At 36.3% G+C, this 26,746-nt stretch overlaps 1 protein-coding gene across 1 annotated transcript in view; it reads left to right on the forward strand.

The window, feature by feature from the left end:
• Positions 1-1,565: 1,565 nt before the first annotated feature.
• LOC107599024 (sarcoplasmic/endoplasmic reticulum calcium ATPase 2-like) overlaps positions 1,566-26,746 on the forward strand; it is a 42,846-nt gene continuing 17,665 nt past the window's right edge. The window contains exons 1-11 of the mRNA XM_016290513.1: positions 1,566-1,770; positions 1,875-2,025; positions 3,837-3,854; positions 3,941-4,023; positions 5,876-5,980; positions 6,146-6,284; positions 21,547-21,627; positions 21,712-21,797; positions 21,890-22,354; positions 24,936-25,024; positions 25,153-25,270. Of these exons, the coding sequence (XP_016145999.1) occupies positions 1,908-2,025; positions 3,837-3,854; positions 3,941-4,023; positions 5,876-5,980; positions 6,146-6,284; positions 21,547-21,627; positions 21,712-21,797; positions 21,890-22,354; positions 24,936-25,024; positions 25,153-25,270 (1,302 nt within the window). The 5' untranslated portion in view covers positions 1,566-1,770; positions 1,875-1,907. The remainder of the gene's footprint in view (positions 1,771-1,874; positions 2,026-3,836; positions 3,855-3,940; positions 4,024-5,875; positions 5,981-6,145; positions 6,285-21,546; positions 21,628-21,711; positions 21,798-21,889; positions 22,355-24,935; positions 25,025-25,152; positions 25,271-26,746) is intronic.

Consider the following 26,746-nt stretch of genomic DNA (forward strand, 5'->3'; position numbering starts at 1 on the left):
GGACGTAGCACAGTGCTCATTCAGTAAATGCATAGCTAAACAGATGAGTTTTGAGTCTAGATTTAAATGTGACTAATGTTTTAGCACATCTGATTTTTTCTGGAAGCTGATTCCAACTGCGGGTGGCATAATAACTAAAAGCACATTCCCCTTGTTTTGTGTGAACCCTTGGTATTTCTAACTGGCTCGATCCTAATGATCTGAGTTGTCTGTTAGGTTTATATTCAGTGAGAATATCTGCAATGTATTTAGGTCCTAGGTCACATTGAGTGATTTATAACCGAGTTATAGTGCTTTAAAATCAATCCTAAATATAACTGGAAGCCAGTGTAAAGACCTGAGGACTGGTGTGATATGCTCAGATTTTCTGGTTCTAGTCAGAATCCTGGCAGCAGCGTTCTGGATGAGCTGCAGCTGTCTAATGGTCTTCTTGGGAAGGCCGGTGAGGAGACCATTACAATAGTCCATCCTGCTGGTGATAAAGGCATGGATAAGTTTCTCCAAGTCTTGACTGGACATAATGTTTTTGAGATGATAGTATGCTGATTTAGTTACAGCTTTGACATGACTACTGAAACTAAGGTCTGTCTCCAGAATCACACCAAGATTCTTGACTTGATTTTTAGTTGTTAGACCCCTAGAGTCAAGGTATGCATTCACATTGAGAACTTCGTCTTTGTTTCCAAATGCAATGACTTCAGTTTTCTCCTTGTTTAACTGAAGAAAATTTTGGCACATCCAACTGTTCATTTCATCAATGCATTGGCAGAGGGAGTCAATGGGGCTGTAGTCATTTGGCAACAAGATATAGAATTGTATTATTTGTTTTCACTCTGATTTCATTTGTATACCATTTTCTACTTACAATTTTAAAAAATTACTATAATGCTTTAGTTGAATACATGCGAGGGAACATTAATCATTATTTTCAAGGTTTAAAAAAATTCACACATTTGAGTAACATTGTCATATAAATGCAAAAATACATTTAAATTTCTGAATAATGCATTAAAAAAATCTGCTGAAAGACTAAGAGGGTTATTTTTATTCTATTTTCTTGTCACATTAAATATACATACACACACACACACACACATATATATATATATATATATATATATATATATATATATATGTATATGTAATATAAAATATTTAAAAATTATGATATAAATGATATATAATAGATATAGGCTATATTTTCAAACGTTCAATAAAAGATATATATATCTTGATATATAAATGTATATATATATATATATACACTACAGTCATTTCGCATAAATACACGTGCAGACAGCTTTCCAAGAACACCGTTAACCTGTGGATTCAAGCGTCTACCTGCGTTGAAGATTGAAGAGGCGGGGCAAAAGTTATATCAGCTGCATTGAGTGACAGTCTGTTATACCAATTAGCAAACGGCTGCTCAATCTTCGTCAGTGCCGCTCGAGGCCAAGACGATTGATTGGATGTCGATGGCCTCCCTGCACACGCGCTGCCCAATCAGCGTCCTCCACATGCGGCAGAGAGGCAGCAGCGAGTCTCCTGCGATAAAACAAGAGTAAACGCCGCTCCCATCACCACCACTGAACGGGAGAGAAGGACGGCGAAAGGGGTCGACCGTCACATTTCCAGGCAGGCAGAGGCTTGGACGGGGGGTGAATGTGATGTACTAAGCAAGGATCTTTTCTTTTGGCTTCCACTGACTCCCAGTTCTTTGGGGAACAAGAAGAAGATACAACACTTGTGTTTGGATAAGACTCCTGGAAGGTGCATTTGTCCGTCTCAACTTTCTACATATGTTCTTCATTGGATGTCAATGCATGTGTCACTCATAAGCATATTCGTATCTATTTTTTTTTTGACCAAGGCAGATTTCTTGAGCGGGATTCTCTTCCCATCTAACCATGGAGAACGCTCACACCAAGAGTGTGGAAGAAGTTTATAGTTATTTGAGCGTCAACGAGAGCACGGGACTGACTTTAGACCAGGTGAAACGGCAGAGAGAGAAATGGGGTCCCAACGGTACGTCTGGTACTTTGTGTTCTTCACGGCCAGCGACGCTCGACAGATGCTTTGAAGTTGATATGAAATTGTTACATTTGTTGCAATCAGCCGGCCGGAGCGTTCGAAACAGCTGACGTCATCAAACATGTTTTTATGGCAAGCCGCTGTAACATTTATTTTTGTAAATCAATCTAGTATCGGGTTTACGCTTCTTGTACTTATTTAAATTACTAGTAAACAATCCAGTATATTTCTCACTTCTGTACAGGTACTAGTACTTATTTTTGGTTACTTTGACTATTTCGCTTTCAGTTTTCCTAAATTATTAGACACGTTTTCAGCTGTTACTTTCAGTGTTTTTAAGTTTATTGGTAAAGATAGTTAATAGTTGTCATTCTGACTAGTCATTGACAAGTAAAGTAGCAATTGCAGCTAATGAGATAAACTATAGAAATGATGCCAGTAACAACTGGGATTTATTAGATACTATGATCTAATAAATAAGTACTAGTAAAACTAGAATAGGTTCCAGCATCATCTGGACTACAAACTAGGCGGAACCACAGATTCCCATAGAAATGAATGGCAAAAATTTTAAAATAGTTCCCAATAACAATTGAATTGTTACTTGCCAAAGAATTTGTATGACTGACTAACTGAATACAGATTAGTGACTATTTCACTAGTAACCACTCTGATTAGTTTCTAGTGAAACTGAAAAATGCTCGTCAAGGCTTAAAGCAGCCTAATTTGTTAACTACAAATATCATAAGCCCATCTTTTTATGCAATAACCAGATATGGATGTCATGTAGGCTAATAAATTATTTTTCAATACAACTGAGTTTCAGCGATGACTCATCTGAGCGCTTCTGATCGGCCATTGCATTCCTAAGCTCAACAGAATTGTGTGTGATTGGTTATAATGCGCAACACTGTAAAAACGCTTAAAACGAAAAACAGTGCAACATAAGCAGATCTTAATTTCGAAATTGACACTTTCCATTAATTTTCACTTTGTTAGCAACAGACGTAATAGATTTAATTTATTTGTGCAGGGGCATTTTTGTCCAATTTAGTGGCCTTTTTGCTCCAAGTTCCCATGGTCAGGGGAAGGCTAAGCTTTCGCAAGCCTTACACATGCTCTGCCTATGATTCTACTCGCAGTTGGATTAGTAAGTGCTGAAACCATAAAAATGGATGCTACTTAGTTTTAAGGGAGAAATGTTAAAACGGCTTACCATACACATTTTCATTAGACTTTGACAAGGTGGAAGACAGGCACACACAGACCAGAAATCAGCTGAAAGAGATACTTAAATCCCTTCCACTTTATTATGCCATTGGAGAATCAAAGCGAGCATAGCTAAGGCTGGTCTCCAGTCTTCCTCTTTCATCAGTTATACAGCATCATGTTTTCATGAAGACAAGATGAAAACATTCCTGTCAGCACCTGGCTCAGAAACAGCTTGTAAATGTTTCACAGCATGTACTCAAAGAGGGGCCAAATATCCACTAATTTGGATTAAAACCAAATATTCATTCACATTTTTAGTTTTCCTCTCAGAGTGGGTGGTGCTTGGACATACTGCTTAAAATCTCTGCTGAAATATTATGTGTCTAGAGAGTAACATTATGCATTGTTTTATTTTAAGCTAAGACACATTTAATCTTTGTGTTTCTTACAAGGTCACGGGTCTTGATGTAATGGATTATTGTGTTTTAGTCAATGTCAATTTGTCAAATCAATTTCTGCTTGGGAATGTATTCACGGTGTATTTTTGTAACATTATACTTTGTCTTTTTCATATCCTTCAATAAACCACACAGAGTTGCCTGCTGAGGAAGGTAATATTCTATTTTAAACTATAACATGATGTTGTCATTGTACTCCTCATGTGATTCTGATAGATTTAATTTTTGATGTTTGACAGGAAAATCTATATGGGAACTTGTCTTTGAGCAGTTTGAAGATTTACTTGTGCGGATTCTTCTTCTGGCAGCTTGTATATCTTTTGTAAGTACATTTTGGTAGCATGTTCTGGCAGGTTTCTGCAGTTATTGTTATTGTGCAATATTCCTTGAGTGCGAATAGGGTCAGTATAGCCATTTCTCAGACATGATTCAGCACAGATTTATGTCAGGTGTTAATTGCTTTACGCTAGAAACAAACCACAGCGATACATGCCCTGAAATAAACACCGGCTGCTATCCGGAAGGGCTGTGAAAGTGAAGATGTCTTGTTAGCTCCTCGAGTCTTGCACGCTTCGTCTTGGGTTACTTGCGGATCAAAAGGGCTAAACAGCTGAGGAAGCGGAACTCCTTGGGAATGGTGACAACAGCATTCAGTGAGATTGAGTGTCTGTCACTAGCTGCCAAACAAGATGTCTTCGTAGTACACTGCTGTTTTACAGCCGTGGTTTAAGGACCTCTTGATTAATTAGCCTAGATAGTTTACCACCGAATGTAAAGACACATTTATGTATGGGATCAGTGCTTAGTTTAGTGTTGGTTTAGCCTAGCAAGTACAGGTTAAACGGCACATGGATTAATTTATGAACTATACTTTTGTCTGTATAGTAATTAATATCCTATATGAAAGAGAAGATATTAAATCAATTGTTAAATCAATTATATATTATTTTAAATAAATAATAATATTAATTATAATAAACATTTAATTTAATATCTTCTGTATTTCATCAAATTATTTAAAATTACTATTAGAATTGACTGTAAATGAAATATTAAGAAAGTTAAAATGAAATCGAATAAAGCTTTTATATTCAATATTTAATTTGAATTATGTTGAATTGCTATAAGTTAAAGCATGTATAATTAAGGAGCTGTTTTTTCATTTCAATTCACAAAATATATTATAAAATGTGTGTGTGTATATATATATATATATATATATATATATATATATATATATATACACACACACACACAGATAGTTAGCAGTTCATTTTGATATTGTATTGATATGTTTTTCTCATAATATAGATTAAAAAAAAAAGTAAGGATCTTTATGCTTTGGCTGTCCAAAATCATTAGTTACAATGCATCTACATAGCTGATGAGATTGAACTGGCTGGTTTGGGTGGAACGAGAGAGATATGCCAGCATCGCCCAGCGGAGAGATACTGAGGTGTTGGAGTCTGTGGTTTGACAGCTGTCTCGTAGTTGGCTGTGTAAGAGAGCATCTCTGCAGGCCAAATTGGGCCTCTGACCTTCAGTTGCAGGCTTCTCATTACCACAGACAGACCAGTAACTCCACTGTCTCGTGAGAACTCCACCAAGATGTTGATTGGAGGGCTTCAATCTCTACATATGACCTTCAAGCAGTGCATCTAAGGACTTTGTGTCTGATCATGCAACTCCATTTTTAAAGGTGCAAAGCAAAACTGTTCTCTAAGTTGATAAGAAAGTCTATGCTTAATAATGTGATGGAAAGTAAATAATGTTGCTGCTTCTTATTTTAGGAGGAGTTCATATGTAATAATGCATCTAAATGAGGGAAATAACAGATGTCGTGCTGTGGCTGCAGTGAGCTGTAGGAGTTTTATTTCCAGTCATTAAAACATACTGCTGCGTTTGGCTTTCGTCATGCCGCTTGTTCACGTTTTTTTCCTGCGTTTAAACTTTTTGTTTAAAATCATGCAGATTATGCAATCCAAACAGAATCTCATTTGTAAACGGGCTGTGTTGAATCCGTTATGAGAAGGCAAATGTCACTGGCGTGTCTCATCTAGAATCTTGATCTACTGGTCTTGAAATATCCACAGGGTGTTTTGAATGTGAAATGCTTGATTAGATCTAACGGGATGTGTTGTGACTTGACTTAATTTTTTTATTTTTTATTGCAGGTATTAGCCTGGTTCGAGGAGGGAGAGGAAACAATCACTGCCTTCGTGGAGCCTTTTGTAATCTTACTGATTCTTATAGCTAATGCCATCGTAGGTGTTTGGCAGGTCAGTAGAGCATGAAAAGAGTTATGAATAATTACAGGGGAATTGTGTCATTTCTGCACAATTGGGGAAAATAATGACTGTTATCAAACAGGTTTCTCACATCTGTCTAACAGAAAGTCCTATCCCAATCTACTTTTTTTTCACATTGGCTTCTCTCCATCTCAGGAACGTAATGCAGAAAATGCCATTGAAGCCCTTAAGGAGTACGAGCCAGAGATGGGCAAGGTGTACCGTCAGGACAGGAAGGCCGTCCAGAGGATCAAAGCCAAAGAAATTGTGCCTGGAGACATTGTGGAGGTCGCTGGTAAGTGCTGCCTTTATATAATTTAAGACTGAAATCACAGCGTCACTCAGTTTTTTTTTCTCTGAATGCAGTTATTAGTGTGGTCACTGCACTTCTGGGTTGTTAATTACAGCTTCTCAGCTCTCCGGTCCCTATATGGACCCCGTACGGCTCCGCTATAGGAGCATAGGTATTTTTGGTTGCACCTGTTGATCCTCAATGGACTGTGCGCGTCAGTCCTTATCACGTTAGTCCGTTCTCATGCTCTACCTAGAAGCATAGCTATATCCAAATATATAATAGATACAAATAAGTATCGCTTTTTATTTCTCCTCTTTCCTACTACTTGTTTCACTTCTGTTTCAGTTTTTTAAAACCATTTCTTACTATGTGTCAATAAGATGTTGTTATTTTAGCATGTGGGTTTGGCTCAGTGTTATTTTTTAGGATTACTGATAAACTAATGTAGTTTGATTTGTATTAGTTATCTGTTTTAGTTAAAGTTGTAGTAATGTTGCCATTTTATTAGTTTTTTATTATGTCTATATAGGTTTTTTTTTATTAAGTTTTAGTTTTATTTAATTTGAGTTATTTCAGTACTTCAACATACAAAATGGAAATGAAATAAAATACATATATGTACATGTATATGTGTGTGGCTGTACATACACATATGTAGGTTTTTTTTCTGGTGTTTGGCTTAGTGTTATGTTAGAATCATTATTATACTCATACCTTTTTTTTCTTTTAATATTTTGAATAGTTTTTAGCTTTATTGTTTTGTTTTCATTTAAATGTTTAGTTTTGAAATGTTGTATGCATTTGTCATTATTTAATTTCTTTTATTTTCTTAAGTGTGTGTGTGTGTGTGTGTGTGTGTGTGTATGTGTATATATATATAAAATATTATTATTTTTATTTTTTTTTGTATTTATAAAGTTTTAGTTTTAATTACTTTTTCTTATTTGTAAGTCGCTTTGGATAAAAGCGTCTGCTAAATGACTAACTGTAAATATCCATTGTTGTCTCTTTTGGTTTGCTTCTCATAGTTTTGCTTTATATTCATTTGGAGATGGCTTTCAAATTTCTCTGAGCTCTTGCAAATAATTCATGTTGTATGTGAAGAATTGCTGTTTTATAATTTTTATTTTTTTAGAACTTCATTAATAAAGACTTGTAGAGAACGATCTTAAATGTGATATTAAAAAATTATAATTTCCCAAATGTTCCTGCAGACAATGCACATTCCTAAAAGCATCTCGCTTTATGGTTCTCAAATTATTTAAAAATCATAATTTAATTAAAGATTCCTTTGCTTATGTTTAAATCCACATTATTATCTGATCAAAGTTCTTATTCCTCCGTGCTCCAAAAGTGACGTATTACAAATTAATCAGAAAAAAGTTTGCATGCCTGTTTAAAATAAATAAATAAATAAAAATTTAAAAAAAGCTCCAGGTTCATTGTGCTTGTTTGTAGGGCTGCATAATTTGTGATTATATATCACAATATAAATGTTGTAATTGTATATCAATATGACTATAAAATAATAATAACAGCAACAATATTAATAATAATAGTAGTAATGGTAGTTGTAGTGGTGGTGGTAAATAAAATCTAAAAAAATTAAACAAGAAATATTACTACTATAATATTTCACTGTAAAATAAAAAAAGGAGTATTTAAGAAAAATAATTAATTTTACAGTACTGTAAAATTACAGTATGATTATGGCTGTCTTAATTTCTTTATTTCCAAACATTAAACATCAAGCTTAAAGTCACAATGAAATCAGAATTGACCATTCTTATTTTTATGGGATATTGCAGTGTTTATTGTAAATGATTTATCTGTGCACATTTTTTTTTTAAATTCATGTGCTCTCATAATCTTTAATCAAAAAAACCTTCCCTCCCTCATGCAACAACATCTCTTCCCTGATGACGTATGTCTCGGTGCAAGAGCGGGTCAACCTGTCACTCACATGAGATTGCAGCAATAGCAAACAACAACCCAATTCCCAATGGAATTAAATCCCGCCCTACATTTTTTTTTTTCTCATTGGAGAAGTTTTCATATGTCGCAAAGAAGAAAAGACAAACGCAACTTCTGTTTCATGCCGATTTTAAATTCGGTTTATAATCGCTTCTCATTACAAATTTAATGAAAATCCAGCCTTCGCGATTTATCATAGCACTAAGTCATATCGCACTTTTAGTTTTATTTAAAAACAAGTCATGCAGTCCTGCCTTTATGACCCTCAGTTTTTTTTCATGCTCAGATTTAGGATCCAATCTAAACATATGCGTGTTTTATATATGAGGTCCCTGGTAAAAGCATCTTCATGGGATCATCTTTTTGGGATGGATGTGGTCATTTGATACATGAAAGAACTGACCGAATGTTTTAACCTTTAACTCTTTGCAGTAGAACCAGTGCTTTATGTTTTGTGCATAGTGGTAGATGTTATATTAAGTACTGATAGGCTGTTCAAATTATGGAATGGTTTAATTATAACTCACATTGACAATGGTGCAGAATGACAGGTGTCGGCCCCAGAACCACCGCCCACCCCTTCTGCAGCGAGCCACAGAATTGCAGCCTGTGACGTCAGATATGATCCAGACAGACTGCAATGTCACCTTGAAGAGGTCATTTGTGGAATAGTGCTGTTTTGGGGTTAGTGCTTAGGACTGAACGTGGGTAAATTGTCCACTAATGCATTTGTTTAGTAGTCCTGCAATTTTGCACAATGTCAATAGGGATGTGATAACATTTGCCTGACCGACACTGGATGCTATTTAATTTAGGAAGAGTGGGTCACCTGGAGCTTTTTGGCTGAATCTGGAAAGCATTTCATAGTGTGACATCTGCGCCGATCGTTTAAAGTGCTTTCCTGTGGTCTTTCTATCTGTCTCTGAATCTCTGTCTCTGCTCCTGCTGTGGGTTGTGAGCATGACGCAGTCCGAGCCTCGGCTCGGCACACCCGCTGCAGAGGATTCTGGGACTGTAACCGGTTTAGTCGTGAACAGAATTACAAATGCTGCCAGCGGCACCCTGACAACCTATCAGTTCCGCGCAGGGCCGAGCTCAGCATGTGTGCCACCTCACAGTCCTCTCAGCGCACATCTGATGCTTTAATTAGCATAACTTTTACAACGCTCTTTGATATTCCAAACCAAGGTGCTTTGGTGTATTAGACAACCTCAAGTGTAATCTTTGAGGAATGCCTGATGCAAGGATATGGTATTTGGGCATTTTAAATGCAATGGGTTTTCAATGATAAACGCAGCAATTTCATTAGCCTTGCAAGAGTCTCCTTTATGACTCTAAGAAATCAAAATTTGACTTTTGAGATGTATTTGGAATTTATTATTTTTTTTACTCTAATCCATGTCTTTATAGCTTTAAAGGCCATCCACGTGCTATTGTGTACTTCTAAAGTAAATTTTTTTTTTTGGCTATTATATTTTATATAATTGTGCCCCACAAAATATTATTTATTATGTAGCCTACTTCACTCACGTTCCAATATCCACGTAAAACAAAATGGTTTGCATAACATCATTTATGACGGTTCGGTGATAACGCTTAACAGCACATATTTTACTACATATTTAAACTGAGCAGTGTGTTTTTTCCATATGTTTGACTGACTGTATTTTATTATGATAATGAACATGCTGCTTTGTCAAGGTAGCAATGCTTAACTGTGCGCGCATGCGGCGCCGGCGCAATCATTTAAATTTTTTCCTTCTAACAGTGGAAGCAACTACTCCTTTTAGTCATAAAGATAATCGGAATTGTAAAAGGTTTGCCTTTATTTGTGTACATTCACAATAAAAACAAATCTTTGTGATTTTGTAAAATAAGCCTAAAGAAAAATAGGCTGCCGCTTTCTGCTGTCTGGTTTCCTTTCGCGCAGCACAAAAATGAACAAACTCTGCATACTAGGCTACTTGTTGCACAGTTTTTCTTTCATTTTCTTAATTTATTATTTAAGTAAAAATATTTCTCGTATAGGCCTATTTATCGGCATAGCTTTATTATGTTTTTCTCCGCTCGCAGAAGCTCTGCAGGTGCGTGATGTGAAATGATGGCCATGTGAATCCTCATGTTCTGTTATTTGCTGCTTTTTGCACATGTAAAATGAATCCCCGGGAAACAAATGTTAGTTTTTAATGGGTCACAGACACGTATCCTTTCTAATTGAATTTAAATTCTAATTTAAAATAATCTTGTCAGTTAACGGTTAATAATCGGTTAAGGAGTGTTGGTTGTCAGCTAGGAAAAAATAACTGAAATGAACATCCCTAGAAACTATACTACATAAAACATATCTGAATGAAACCAAAACCGCAGACTTGCTGATTGAGAATGTAGATTCACTCTCTGCCAGCAGGTGGCGCTTATGGAACAGCAGCAATACAGCGTTACACGATTTTAAAATGCGTTATACAGAGACAAGATGAAAAGAGAATACCATTTAAACTTTTTTTTTTAAAGACAGTCAGTTCCCTTAAGAGATGCATTCTTATAAACTTCTATCCCTAATTGTATTGCGATTAATTTAACATCTTAACCGATTTGAATCATCACATATTTGTATCAATTTTCAGCCCGCTCGGTGCATAGTTGCATCTGTTTATTTATTACTTTATATTTTATTTTTTATTACCTTATTTCTATTACTTTATTTTATTTATTTACTTACCCATCAATCCAACTTGATGGCACATGGCACTAACAACAGCAAGATTATGGGTTTGACTCCCTGGGAATGCATGAAATAAAGTTTTATGCATTTTTTTTTTCTTTATTTTAAACTTTGTTTAAAACTATTAGTTACAAAAATGTATATAATATATTTTTTAGAGGTTTTATTGATTATTTTATTCTGCCCTAACACCCATCAAGCCACTTGATTATGTTGTCTTTAACAACATTAAATAGAAAGACCTTGTCTAGCCAAACATGTTTTTTTATACATTGTTCCACTCATCAGTCATTTTTATGTATTGCTGATCATCTGAGAAAAGAACAATGCTTGAAACTATTGCAATTTGTTTGAAGTGTGTATGGTGCAGCCGTATTGTCAAGTGGAAGGGGTCCAGCTCTAACAGCTGTTCCTATTGTTCACTCAGAGAGATGACCTTATAGGGAAGTGCCCATGGTGTCCCACCCCTCTTCCCCCTCATGCAGCCGCTTTCACATTGGCCTTACCCATCAGCACACTGTGTGCTTTGGGAATTCAAGCACCCAGGATGGCATGCAACATTCTGCTGGACCTGGTAACCATCGCCTATCACCGAGGAGCCTTGTGGCAAGTGGCAGGGCCCCGGCAGGTGTTTGATGCCCCCGGCCTGCCAGCAAGGATTCACGAATGGCTAAGTTAATATGAATGCGAGTAAAAGAGATACTAGCTATTGCTATTTATCAGTGATAAATAGGTGGAACAGGTGTCCAGTAATCCTCACCACACTTCTCTGAGTGGCCAAGCATGCACAAAACCAATGATTTGTAGATTAGAGATTGAGGATATTGCCTTTTTATGACTGATACAGGTAATTTTGAGATATATATATATATATATATTACACACATGCATATATAAGATCATTTGTTATTACATATATTTATTACATATATAATAATAATAACAACATAATAACAAGTGATTTTTATATATATATATATATATATATATATATATACGTACCCACTGTATATACCCTGCTAAAAATATTGGTTAAGCCGATTATCGGCCTTGATTTCTCTTTCAGAATCTCTTTTCTCAAATGGCCACCCCAAAAGTATGTGCATGTATGATGACCGCTCGTTTGTCAGCTTTTCTAACATGCAATAAGTGTCATTTTTAGTGGTCGACCGATAGTGGGTTTTTGACAGCCGATGCCGATATCTTAGCGAGCAGGGTGCCTGATGGCCGATATAAAGCTGATATATATCTTTTCTTTTCTTCTTTTCTTTTCTTTATTTATATAGCACTGTATAAATACAACTAAGTTGCCCAAAGTGCTTTACAAGGTGAACACAGAAGATAATACATCCACATGATAATCATAATTAACGTTAAAACTAAGACAATCATAAACCATCAACCATTTTCAAAATGCCATAGAGAATAAATACATTTTTAACTTGGATTTAAAAATAGCCAGAGTCGGTGCCGTTCTAATGACTAGTGACAACTTATTCCACAGATTTGGACTGAACACTGCAAACGCACGGTCACCCTTATGCTTAGATCTAGTTCTGGGCACTGTTAAGAGTGCAAAATCACTGGATCTAAGTGATCCGGAGGGAACATGTCTTACGAGGAGGTCTGCAAGATACGATGGAGTGAGGTTATTGATGGACTTGAATACCATGACCAGGATTTTGAACTCAATTTTGTATTTTATAGGTAGCCAGTTCAACGAAACAAGAATAGGAGTAATAGGTTCATATTTTCGTGTCCGGGTCAAGAGTCTAGCAGCAGCATTCTGGACTAGTTGCAGCTGATCCAGAGTTGACTTATTAATACCGCAGTAGAGCGAGTTGCAGTAGGCTAGGCGGAAAAATATCAACGCATGAATGATTTTCTGAGAATCTGAAAAATTTTCAAACGGCTTAACTTTTGCAATTTGATGTAGATGAAAGAAGCAAGACCGAACCATTTTGAGCTCATTGTCAATTCGGATGCCCAAATTTTTGACACACAATTTCATATTCGGTTCAAACTTTTTTTTTTTTAGTTTTGTTTTAAGGATTGCTATTGCAGATACTGACCAAAATAAGTGGATTTCTGTCTTGGATTCATTAAGATGAAGGAAATTTAAGGACATCCACTTTGTAAGATCTTTAAGACAGGATGTCAAGGTTTCTAGAGCCTTTGCATTTCCGTTTTTTGATCGGCATGTATTTTTGTGTGTCATCGACATAGCAGTTGATGGATATACCATGTTTCTCAAGGATATCACATAATGGGAGCATATATAAAGAGAATAAGATTGGAGCTAAAATGGATCCCTGCGGAACTCCGCAAGCGATGTGCGCTGTAGAAGAAATGAAATTAACCGATTTTTCTCAGTTAATATTGCTAGTCAAATAAGAGAGAAACCATTTTAGAACATTTCCCTGCAGACCGATACAGTGTTCTAGGCGGGAAATGAGAATAGAGTGATTAATAGTATCAAACACTGCTGTTAGATCGAGAAATACTTCCAGATCCAGAATTGACAGATAGATCGATGTCATTTAGTACTTTAAGAAGAGTTTGTTTTGGTACTGTGCTGGACTCTATTCTCAATACATTTCAGTCAGGCTTTAAAGTTAGTACTCCGAAAGTCATGTAATTGTGTAGCGACCACTTTTTCTAAAATTTTTGCAATGAAAGGCAGATTTGAGAGAGGTCTAAAGGTAGACAATATAGATGGATCTAGAGTCACTTTTTTTCAGTTGAGGTATGACTGTTGCATGTTTTAACTGATCTGGTACAGTTCCAGTGCTGAGACATTTATTTATAAGAGACCGCAAACTAGATCCCAGCGTATTTACAATCTATTTAAAAAAATGTGGAGGTATCGTGTCATGCGGGGAAGCAGAAGGCTTTAAGTGATCTATAATTTCGTAGAGTGAAACAATAGCAATAGACTCAAACGCACTCCGGGTAGCTCGACAAACATGTGGTTCAATAAAAGTGTAAGCCGGAGGTGAAATAGTCTTTGATAAGTCTGCTATTTTTGTAACAATTACCAAGGAATTTTTCACATAGGTCAGAGGATATCTCTGTAGAGATTTGATTTGGAGGGTTAAGAACGTCATTGATAGTAGCAAAAAGAACAGCAGGTTTATGCTGGCTTTTGGCAATGACATTTGAAAAATATTTATGCCTAGCTACTCTTACAGCTTTCTGATAGTTGGCCAATGAATCTTTTAAGAGCTCGTAAGAGATCTGAAGCTTTTTTTCCATTTTCTTTCTGCCCTCCTACAGATCTGACGAAGAGCGCGAATGTTACTTTTATTAATCCAGGGATGAGGGTTTGATTATATGGATTTAGATATCAGTGGAGCAACTGAGTCCATAACATTTGAACAAATATTACTAAATATTATATATATTCAATGTTCTTCAGAACTGAACAAATGTAATGGTGAATCAAGTGATGCTGAGACGCTTGCATCCTCAAAAGCTGTAATAAAATTGGCATGGGCCATAGAATCTATTCTACGAAATTTACGTAATGTTGGCAGAGAAATACAAGTTTCAAAAGGGACAGAAACATTAAAAAAAACATATAATAATATATATATAATAAGAATATATAATTTTTATTTATTCTAATTAATATTTAAGAAATTTGAAATAATTTGAAAATTATGAATGTGTAAAAATAAATATCCTGTTACTGTAATCCTATAACAATACTTTTCACAAATAAAGAAATATAAAAAATATATATATAAATAAAAAGTAAATACACAACAGGGTTCTCAGTAATCTAGGACGTTTGTGTGCATTGGGAATAAATTTTTTTACATGCATACATTTTACATACGGCACACAGTGAAAATGACATGAACATGACAGTGGGCAAATGGATAAAGCGCAACATAGTTTGAAATCATGAGTTTAAAGTTTGTCGCTCGTGCGTCTCCAGTGAAGCTGAACTCTCCTCCTGTCAGCATTCCATTCACACGGACCGACCGGCACACAGAGAACACGTGATCATGCAGGATACAAATACACACTTTATAAGATCTCGCAGCTGGATCTGACTAAGTCTGCAAGGTTTGTGAAATTAAATGTTAATTAGACATTCAAAGATCTGTTTAAATTATATAAATGCGTGTTCGCTGAATGCTGATAGTAAATTATCAAAAAAAAGAAAGTATTATGTTTGCCTTTCTATTAATATTAATATAAAAGCAATCATTCTAATACTTTTTTGTATACCTTTTAATTCCTTTGTTAAACATCCTATCTGATTATTAGACAAACTTCTATCCCTATATTATAAAGAACTGTGAAACAATGAAGAGGGGATAATGTGAGTGCTGTGTGCTCAGGTGCTGCTGTTGTCAGTGATGTAAAAATATAAATCTGGTGCGCAGTCAAAATAAAAGTCTCGCCTCGAACACATCGGCCAAACAGAAAAACTTATCGCTGATGCGATATTTGAAAAATGTCAAATATAGGCCGATATATCGGCCATGGCAATATATTGGTTGACCACTAGTAATTTTATGTTTGATCCAATAACCTTGAGACCAGTGTTCTAATTGAGGAGGGGAGGGGGTACAATATCATTTTATTGATTTTAGTATCAATAAAACTATAATACTTCAAATTAAGTTTCGATTGCTGTATTAAATTTAGATCTGCTCATGATACATCATATTCATTATAATCAATCACACACGATTCTGTTGAGTTTAGGAATGCAGTAGCCAATCAGAGGCGTTCAGATTAATCATCACTAAAACTCCAGAGTTTTTTTCAGACTGAAACTGTTGCTTATGATGAGGGAATTACCAAAGTGCAGATGTATGTACGATATAAGTAAGAGATTCGTTTATCATACAGTGTATGGACAGCTTAATTGATTATAAGAGGAGTTATGAGTGCTTAAACACTAGCTAGACTGACTGCTCATTTAGAGTGTGTTCATTCACTGCATGATTCAGTATAATAAAATGCATTTAGAATGCTCCCAAAATTCAAGATATGGGGGCAGAAAATTTATATATTTTGGGGGTGGAATGGTTCAACTTACGGTTCAGTTTGTATCATGGTTTTAGAGTCACTGTTTCGGTATGTGCTATGTTTAGAAAAGCGAGGTGTGCTCTGATTGGCTAGCTATCCAGTGCGTTGGGATTGGCTGAATACCTCAAGCATGTGACGGAAATGTTATGCCCCTTACCATACTGTGATGCCGTGTGACGAGACAAAACCAAAAAAACCCATTATAAACGAGGCATTTGTTGCATCTAGTGGGGACATAATTACTGATAATGACCTATACTGTCTTTTTACGCATTGTTGCATATTGCGCCGTGTAAACATAAAACTCACATTCACATTTCACATTGAGCAGCATTAACTACACAGAGCCGTTGTTCACTGATGAGCTGCGCAAAAAATCGCGCGAATATGAACGTGGTTTTGCGCAGCTCGTCAGTGCACAACGGCCCTGTGTTGTTAATGCTGCTCAATGTGAAAGCCCGCAGGTGATGGAGATTTACCGCTGATTACAGAACCGGTTTTACTGATAAGATGCGTGTTAAATATCGCATCCGATTTATCGTGCAGCCCTACATAAAACCATGTCTGCATTTGTGATCGGAGAAACGACAAGCAACAAGCGCTACTCTACTGCTCAAAACTCGCGTTTGAATCGTCAGTGGCAAATCCTTTAAATATGAAAACGTACTTACAGGCTGCGAGTAGGCATTATTTGTCAGCATCATAGACCGTATAGGGTCAGCATGCACACCGAAGGGGAAACAGGGGAACTGAATTCACCAGAACACCGCATTGTAGGCTATTCTCCCAGGAAACAGTCCTCGTCCTCCGTAAAATGCGTTGCACACATCAGAATATTTGGTTTGAACTGTTCTGGAACATTGTTGTAAATACAACTTAACCACTGATTTCTAGTTGTGTCCTCTTTTGGAAGGCCAAACAAAATAGTTTTCCGCTTTCACAACGAAACACACAGCGTCTCCACGACATGGCGGCGGTGGCAACAATACTACAGCGAGAATCAGTTACGCCTTCTTTCTTTGCTTGAACATTTGAGCGGCGTTATGCAAGTCTTCCCACACAGTGACGTAGACATGTGGGGGCGTGTTTAAACAAGGCGTTTTAGGAGGGCGTGGACTAGTCTTAACTTTTATAAAGAATATCTCTTTGGGTTTGAGACTTTAGTCTTTTGCAACTTTAGGGATCTTATCTATTCACAAACAGCTTGTAACACTCTAGGAAAACTTGAAATCGCATCATATGACCCCTTTAAACTTGTTGGAAAATAATCATTTCTGTCACTGCTGTGAACTGACAACCACACAGAGTCAGCTGTCCATGGCAGTCCTGCAACGCAACACACTCAGCAAAATATCGTCTGATTATCGTTATCGATAAAATCCCAGAAAATATCGAGATAATTTTGTTAATATCGCACACCCCTAGGCTAGATATTTAATTCTTCTTTGCTTGGTTATTGTTTGGTACACCTAATTCACTGATCATCGTAAAATAAGCTTTTATCTTAGAATTAGGTTTTCTCAATGAAAATGAGGACAAGACAAAAAAATATGACTCATATTTATTTAAAGTTGCATTTTTTTATTTAATTTTTTTTGAAAGTGGTGTGGGGGGTGGGGGAGTCTGGTTAGGGGGACCCCCCCCCCCCCCCAAGAGCTTTGACACAGTTCGAACACTGCTCGAGACACTCACGATTCAGAATTTCCCTGCCAATCTGATGGCTATACTGTGATGACATGTGGCAAGTAAAGAGCAGGCATGTCTGTTTGACCCCTGCGTCCTGCGTTGCTATAAAGAGCAGAGGAATGAAAGCTGTGACTGTGTTGCTGGGGGACTGATGGAAGCATAAACCTTTAAACGAAACCATTCTACTTTCCGTCCTCCAGCCTCCTCCCGCAGAGAGTTAGGTGTGAGCTATTTTACCCTGCTGATTGATGCATGCTGAAGGTATTTTAAGATACTAAAGTGCTTTATGATATGACAGCTGGAATTCATGTATATGCTGCATCTTCCTTTCCAATGTGTTCTTTCTTGATCTTGAACGTTCCATTAGTAGTTCAGTATTGAGCTGAATATGTGGTGAGTTCTTGTGTGGGTGTTGTGTAGGGCCCTTTTGCTGGGTTTTTTCTGGGCTCTCCATGCTCTTCAAGGGCCGATGAGGAGGCTGTGCAGTACAGTGGGAGGATAGATAACTCCAACAACTCAGGGGTTTGGAGGTCACTCTTCTACCTGGAGGCCAGATACGCCTGAAATAGCTCATTGCTGGTGCATTTTGTATATGCACACTGATAAATGCTGATATGTTCTGGAAAGCGTTGACGCACTTGTGAATTGCGCCGTCGGGCCTCGCTTAAGTCCTGAATCAGCTCTCAGCTAGAGCGAAATTTAATAGACACGTCATTCTCACCTTGTGGTACAGGTCTGCGTTAGTCAGCAGCACAATTAAGCATCTCATTGAAACGTGTCCATGTAATTTGAAGTATGGAACTTTAATTAAAAAAAGAAAAAGTCTTAAGCTCCTCTCGATCTAATCCACGGTTTCATTCAGGGGTGTACATTGTGAAGCATTCAAAACTGGATCGAGAAGCCTTTTATGTTTTGTTTTAATTCCTGAATTTGAATTGAATTTGAGATGAGGTAGTAAACAAGATGCAGATGATTCCAATTTGAAAAGTAGAATTAAAATGAAATGAGATTAATTTAAGGGACTTTTTTTAACTAGAAAAGCCAAGTTTGTCAAGGAAAACTTGATTTTATAAGTGCTAATTTGAAAATTTTGAAAGGTTAAAAGCGGTTTATAAAAAAATACATTTAAAAATAGTTTGCAAGTCGTGGATGGAGGGTTGTAATGCAACTTTACTTATTTAAATAAATATTTAAATAATTACATATATACAATATATGTATTTATGTAATTTGTGCATATGTTCATTGTATATTTATTTAGTTGTATAAAAATTAATAAATAAATTACAAAAAATAGTTAAACAAAATAAATGTATTTATGTAACTTATTTGTGTATATGTAATTTAAATAATTACATAAAAAAAATAAATACATAAACACAAATAAATGATGAATGATACACTTTTATTTTATGTAATTAAACATTTAAATTACATAAATACATTTATTTTGTGTAACTTTTGTCTTTTATTTGTTTATTTATTTTTATATTTAAATATTGCATGAATGAATATACATGTATTTCTTTATTTCTTATTGTTTGTTTGTTTGTTTATTTATTTTTTAATAGTTATATTATTTCTATTTATTATGTAATACATATTTAAATAATTACATAATTTACATAAATGCATGTTTTTTGTTGTAATTTATGTAATTATGTATTTATTTACTCATTCATATTCAATAAATTATCTTCTGTGTTGAAATTTCTTGGAATTGCAATTCACTAAATTCCTCTTCCTGATTCAAATTTAATATTTTTTTGCGGTGTGGCTAAATTCACACTCATAAATTGAAAAGCAGACAATTCTTCAATTCTGACTTTTGCCCAACCCTGTTTGCATTAACACCCATTTATGAACAGTTATCTATAGCATTATCTACACTTCTCCTCCTCCAAATTATGGTTTGTCCATAAGACAACCTTTTATCAGTGTCCATTCCTACAAGAGAGTCTTGTTCGTTTTCTTGTTGCCAGCGAACAGTGCTGGGTGACCTTCTGGGAACTGGACTACATTGTGTACATTCGTTCCCAATTTAGGTGGCTAAAAGTTGCAATTGAGCTCCATTAAGTCTTTCTGAGAAAAGCCGTCACTGTCTCGTGTGTGTGTGACCTTGTCGCCGTAGCTCCTCACAGATCGTGGCGAAAGCACAGCTTGTTAATCCACAGTGCAGAGATTCTGTTGCACGCACATGTGGTGATCGGTGCCAAGGCCAAGCAGCATCCATTGTTATCATGCCCTGCTATTTCTCATGCTGCCACACTCCACATGATGGCCGAGCAGATTCCCCGGACTTTCACTGATGGATATGTTAATGTTTAACATGGACAGATCAGCAAATAGACACTTTATCCTGCTAAGTGTGACCTAAGAAAGATTCTCAAATGTGCTCCTTAGAGGTGCTCTTGAATGCCATTGTTATAAGTTATGAGTGTAACGCCTCCCAGTTGATTGACAGCTTGGGGGTGTTAACCTTCGTCACTCTTCCTGTCGAGCGCGGGGCAGCTGCTGTCATGCCTCTGTTTAAACCTGATCAGGACATCGCCGAACATATCAAAATAGTTTCTCCATTTTTGGCGTGGTGCATTGTTGCTCCCCATGCTATTTTCTTCTCTCGCCCTCAAGGGTCCAGATGAGCTTACATGACTACTTTGTTCTCGATAGGTGAACACGCTCTCTTTTTCTCTCGCTGGTTCTCTTTTAAAGTCCTTTAAGTCATTTTTATGACTGTGCAAAAGAGACTAGTGGATTTGATTAATTAAAGATCATAATTTGATTTGGGTTTGCCATGGTTCATCTTGCCTAGCATATTCATCAGTCAGAAAAAGATTTCAGAAGACATTTATGCTTTCTGATGGCTGTGTTCTCTGCAATATGTGTGGATAACACATGCAGCATTACATGCTGTATTAAAATATTCAAGCCAAAAAAAGTAACAAAACAAACTACAATACACAGTTTTGAGGTATAGTATGATCATAGAAGATACATTTTTGATTTGTAAACGATATATTATTTCTGCACTGACATTGCAAGTTTGATGTTGCATTGTGGAACTCGAGTACCTTCGTAACGGATAAACCAGACTGATTTGCAAAGAGGTTTGTTTTTAACCTATATGTTTATGTAAAAGGGATAGATCACCCAAAATTGAAAATTTATAGTTTACTCACCCTCGTGTCAGTCAAAACTTGTATGACTTAGTTTTTTTGCTAAATATAAATGAAAATAATTTGAAGAATACTTAAATTGTTTTTGTTCATATAATTGCAGTGATTGTGGTTCAAAACAACATTGGACCTCATTAATTTGCATAGTTTTGTGTAAAGAGTATTTTAATTTATTATTTTTATTTTATTTTTTCTGTGCATTTATTAGCCATTTTAACTGTGCTATGAAGCTGAGTATTTATTGGCAACAGGTTTAAAAATGTATCATGTGTAAATAAACAACTTTGCTCTGAAATGTGCTGCACATATACATATTTAATTAAATCAAAACCTTATTTAATTTGGTAAAAGCGATATCACAATATCAATTTTATTTAGATTAAACGTTAAGTCCTTTTATTAAAGCTCAATGTGGATGGAAAAATTGCTTGTCACTGGAAACTTTTTAATTGTTTTTGGTGTTCATTATTGGCGGTCATTATTGTTCGAAACATCATTGGACCCCACTAATTTGCATATAGTTTTGTGTAAGGAGTATTTTGTGTTGCATTGCAATTTTTGTTTGTGCATTTATTTGCAATTTTGACTGTTATGAAGCTGAGGATTTGACTTATTTGTTCTGAGTACCTTGTTTTTTTTCTTCTCCTCCTCCTAGTGGGCGACAAGGTACCTGCCGATATACGTATCTGTGCCATTAAGTCCACCACGCTCAGAGTGGACCAGTCTATTCTGACAGGTAACAAAGCATTTGGTTCATTTGTATGCGTTTAAGTGTCAAGTATCTTAGCTGTGTTTTACTATTAATTCGGTCATGTTGCAGGCGAGTCTGTCTCTGTCATTAAGCACACCGACCCCGTGCCAGATCCCCGTGCCGTCAATCAGGACAAGAAGAACATGTTATTCTCCGTAAGAAAATTAGACTTCAGCTGAACTTTAATTCACAAAGCTTTTTGGTACAAAATACATTTTTCCTGTACATTTAAATGCGTGCATTTCAGGGAACCAACATTGCTGCGGGAAAAGCCGTAGGTGTGGTGGTGGCCACAGGTGTGAACACAGAGATCGGTAAAATCCGTGACGAGATGGCCTCCACTGAGCAGGAGAAGACGCCCCTGCAGCAGAAGCTGGATGAGTTCGGTGAGCAGCTCTCCAAAGTTATCTCTCTCATCTGCATTGCCGTGTGGATCATCAACATCGGCCACTTCAACGACCCCGTCCATGGCGGCTCCTGGATCCGTGGAGCCGTTTACTACTTCAAGATTGCCGTTGCTCTGGCCGTGGCCGCCATCCCTGAAGGTCTTCCTGCTGTCATCACCACCTGCCTGGCTCTCGGCACCCGCCGTATGGCCAAGAAAAACGCCATCGTCCGCTCTCTGCCCTCTGTGGAGACGCTGGGTTGCACTTCCGTCATCTGCTCTGACAAAACCGGCACCCTCACCACCAACCAGATGTCTGTCTGCAGGGTGAGCACTTTCTTTAGCAGTTTAGTCTTCCTAGGCTTTGTACAGAAGGTTAAGTGCACTTAATAACTCCATGAAACATGCACAAATTTGCATACAACCCTGTTGTCCGTAAACCCTACGAAGTCTGTTGTCCTGGAAGAAAAAGTATTGAAAAATTTGAATAGCATAAATCAGGCATATAAGTGATTTTTTAGGAGTACACTAGCACATCGATGACCTCAAAACTAATACACATGAACTAAAAGCCACAAAAATCAAATGTACATTTCAATGGGGAATTTAAATAGGTGAGCCTGTGTGTGTGTGTATATATAATCTATCATTTATATGCAATTTTATGTATTTTAATCACAAAAATATGAAACAATACAAGATATTACTACTGTAATAATACTATTTTTATTCAGAGCAGGGTAGATAGAGCAGGTACAAATTGTAATCCATTACTTGACGACAAATTGTAGTTTGTAACGTAATCATTACATTACACATTTTAGGTAATATAATCAGACTAACTCGTTTATCACATTGATTTAAATAGGATAATCTTGTGCCATATTTGTATAAAAATGCAAAGAAGAAAATATATTCCATTTGTTATCAACAACAAGAAGTGCAATAAACTTTATTACATCAAACTGGGTTTGTGAAGGGGGTGTATGAGTTTAATGAAAAATTAAAACAATTTTAAAATGAATAAAATAAAACACTTACTGAAAAAATGAAATTTTATTTATTTACCTGCATGTCATGTGACTATAACCATGTCAGAGAACTGTGAACATGCAAATGTGATACTTCATTATTAAAGGAACACTCGTAGCACTTTTAGCTGTAGCTTAGCATAAATCATTAAATCTGATTAGACCGTTAGCATCTCGCTCAAAAATGACCAAAGAGTTTCTATATTTTTCCTATTTAAAACTTGACTCTTCTGTAGTTACATCATGTACTAAGACCGACGGAAAATGAAAAGTTTTCTAGGCCGATATGGCTAGGAACTATACTCTCATTCCGGTGTAATAATCAAGGAACTTTGCTGCCATACCACAAAATTATATTACACAGCGCCTGAAAATAGTCCCCAGCATGCTCCCTGTGCAAAGCAGGTGGTCACGTTGGTTAAGTTGACGGAAGTTATCCTATTTTCAGGCGCTGTGTAATATAATTTTGTGGTATGGCAGCAAAGTTCCTTGATTATTACACCGGAATGAGAGTATAGTTCCTAGCCATATCGGCCTAGAAAACTTTTCATTTTCCGTCGGTCTTAGTGCACGATGTAACTACAGAAGAGTTTTAAATGGGAAAAATATAGAAACTCTTTGGTCATTTTTTGAGCGAGATGCTAACGGTCTAATCAGATTCAATGATCTATGCTAAGCTAAGCTAAAAGTGCTACCGCCAGACCCAGAGATCGGCTGAATGGATTCGAAAACGGTACAACTCAACTGTTTAACTCTAGGGGAGTTGGAAAATTAGCCTATTTTCAAAACTAGTGGAGTGTTCCTTTAAAATATTTATTTTAAAATCTCAGGGGAACTTCAAAATATAATATATTAGGTGAAAGAGGATCCGATGGAAATAAAAGTTGGTGAATTTGAGCATTTTAAATGTGTTCGAAATGGTCAAATGCTGTGTAGCCACCTAACTAGTGACTGCTCTGTGTGAACGTCCACAAAACGGGAAGACTTTCTGAGTGTAAATAAGCGGTAGTCTATTTTAGAAAGGGAACATTTAAAAGATGAAAAAGAGGAATTGGGGAGAATCAATAAATTATGAATAAGTTATTGCTATTGTGTAAATATGTAATCTTAAGTGTAACTGTAGTCTGATTACAATTATTTTAAAATGCAATTTACTCTAATTACAAGTACTTAATTTTTGGAATCTGATTACGTAAACCAGATTACATGCAATCAGCTACTACCCAGCTCTGTATTTTATTACAATAAATATAATAATATTTCTCCTGCATATTTCCCACAGTACTCAGTCAGGAGATATGTTTATTCTGAGGTTTTTTTGGTCCGTTAAAAATCGGACATTTCGTCATTCTCTGGAAATGAAGTGTTTTGGTGCAGCTTCCTGAACTGCACCGATAAAGATCTCTGTCATCAGACTGGGCTGCTCGCTCTGCAGAAATGCAGGAATGAGCTCAGTGATGGATGGCTGTAGTGTCCGAATTACGACTTTTTTTTTTCTCTCCATTGGATGTTAAAGAGTACTTTGTGTCGCAGACTTTAAGTTCAAACACAAAGGCAGAATAAGCAGGGTTTCATTTCTCTGTCTCTGTGTGCTTTCAGCCCCCCTCCCTGGCCTCCCACTTGCTGTTCTGACAGTTTCTGTATTTACTTAAACATAACACACAGGACAGAATTACAGCACCCTGAGTCATTGCGTACATATAATCTTCTTAGGCTAATACTTGCTTATGCTGCCATCTTCTGTCAGTTAACTTTCCAACAAATTCCTTCAAGACGGGCAGCACGCTGACACATCTAGTTATTGGTATCTTAAAGGAAGAATGCATGGCAGCAAATAAATGCCAAACTGTTTCTTTAACATTGTGTCTGTCTTTCAGATGTTCATCATAGACAAGGCTGAGGGAGATAACTGCTCACTGACTGAATTCACCATATCTGGCTCCACATACGCTCCTGAAGGAGATGTGTGAGTTTTCTGTCTCTGCTCTCATATTTATTTGTAGTACTGCAGTCAAACTGATGCCTATGATTTCACATTTTTGTCAGCTTCTGTTTTAGTAGGTGGTTTATTGATCATTCTGTTTGGTTGCTCAGATTCCTTGATAACAGAGTAGTGAAAAGCTCCCAGTATGACGGGTTGGTGGAGCTGGCGACCATCTGTGCCTTGTGTAATGATTCCTCCCTGGATTATAATGAGGTATGTTTACTAATTGTCCTTTCTTAGCTTGGATGATATAAACAATAATGCCCATTACTTTATATTTAGAAAATTCAAAATGAATATTTATGAAACTTCCATCCATCCGTCCGTCCATCAATCCATCCATCCGTGTCACATGATCCTTCAGAAGTCATTCTAATATTCTGATTTGCTGCTCAAGAAACCTTTCTAATTATTATCAATATTAATAACCGTTGTGCTGCTTTATTTTTATGGAAAACATTTTTCAGGATTCAAAAGAACTGCATTTATTTGAAATATAATTTTGTTGTGACTATTCATACTTTCGCTCAATTTAATGCATCTATGCTACATAAAGTATTTAATTTCTTAAAAAATTATACAAATAAAATATGAAATACGTTTAAAATGTTTTTATTTTGGACACTAGTGTGAGATGTCGTCATCGTGAATGTCTCTGGCCAGTGTCATGTTTTAATGTAGTTTAATATGAAGATATTACTTGATCATTCTTGGGATAATGATCTTAATTTGATTGCATCTCTAACCATGTTTGCTGGCAGTAGAACGGTCACGATGAAAAGCTTTAGCAGAAGTTCAGTTCCATGCATGGAGGATGCACCTAAATGATAAATGCCAACTCTCTTTCAAGAGTATACTTTAAAGGGTTGTGCACTCAACTGTTTGCGAAATGGAGCTTTGCTCGTGTATCCTACCTCTCTCATTCGGGACAAACCCAAATATTCCATAATATTTCCATATTTGCGATGTAAAAGATCTGAATGCTAAACTAATATTTATTATGTAAATTATAGGCTTTGTACTTCAGTTCCAACAGTGACACCGAGGCGGGCGCACTGATGTTTGTTTCACTGTATTTTATTTTTATAAAGTAACAACTGTGCTGTCAAGTTAGCAATGCTGGAACTGATGTGTTTTGTGTGTGTGTGTGTGTGCGCCGGCGCGATCACTTCAACTATTTCCTTATACCAGCAGAATCAACTTTAAACACTTATTGTCTTAATAATGCATCACTGTATAAAGGTCTGCTTTTATTTGTGTACACTCACAATGAAAACAAAACATTGTGTTTTTGTAAAATAAAGAAAACACATAGGATATCGCTTTCTGCCATTTGAGTTTCCTTTCTGTGAACAAATTAAGCCTGTCACAAAAATGAACAAACTCCGCATATATAGGCTACGTTATGTGTCGCACTGTTTTTTTCCCCCTTGTTTATCTGTAAACTAAATCAAATATATTTCAAGAATTTATTCCTTATGTATATATTAGGGGTGGTGGGACGGTTTCACGGTTCGGTTTGTATCACGGTTTTAGAGTCACTGTTTCGGTATGGTTCGGTATGTGCTATGTTTAGGTGTTTAGGTTACTGTCAAATTAAAATAAAGAAAATAATAATAATCTATCTAACTACAAGCAACCGCACAAATAAATACAATAGAGTAAAGATACAAATAAAATAAACAGTGATTTTCAGTTTTTTTT

This window comes from Sinocyclocheilus grahami, unplaced genomic scaffold, assembly GCF_001515645.1.
Source record: "Sinocyclocheilus grahami isolate Dianchi unplaced genomic scaffold, SAMN03320097.WGS_v1.1 scaffold259.1, whole genome shotgun sequence".
NCBI classification, from domain to species: domain Eukaryota; kingdom Metazoa; phylum Chordata; class Actinopteri; order Cypriniformes; family Cyprinidae; genus Sinocyclocheilus; species Sinocyclocheilus grahami.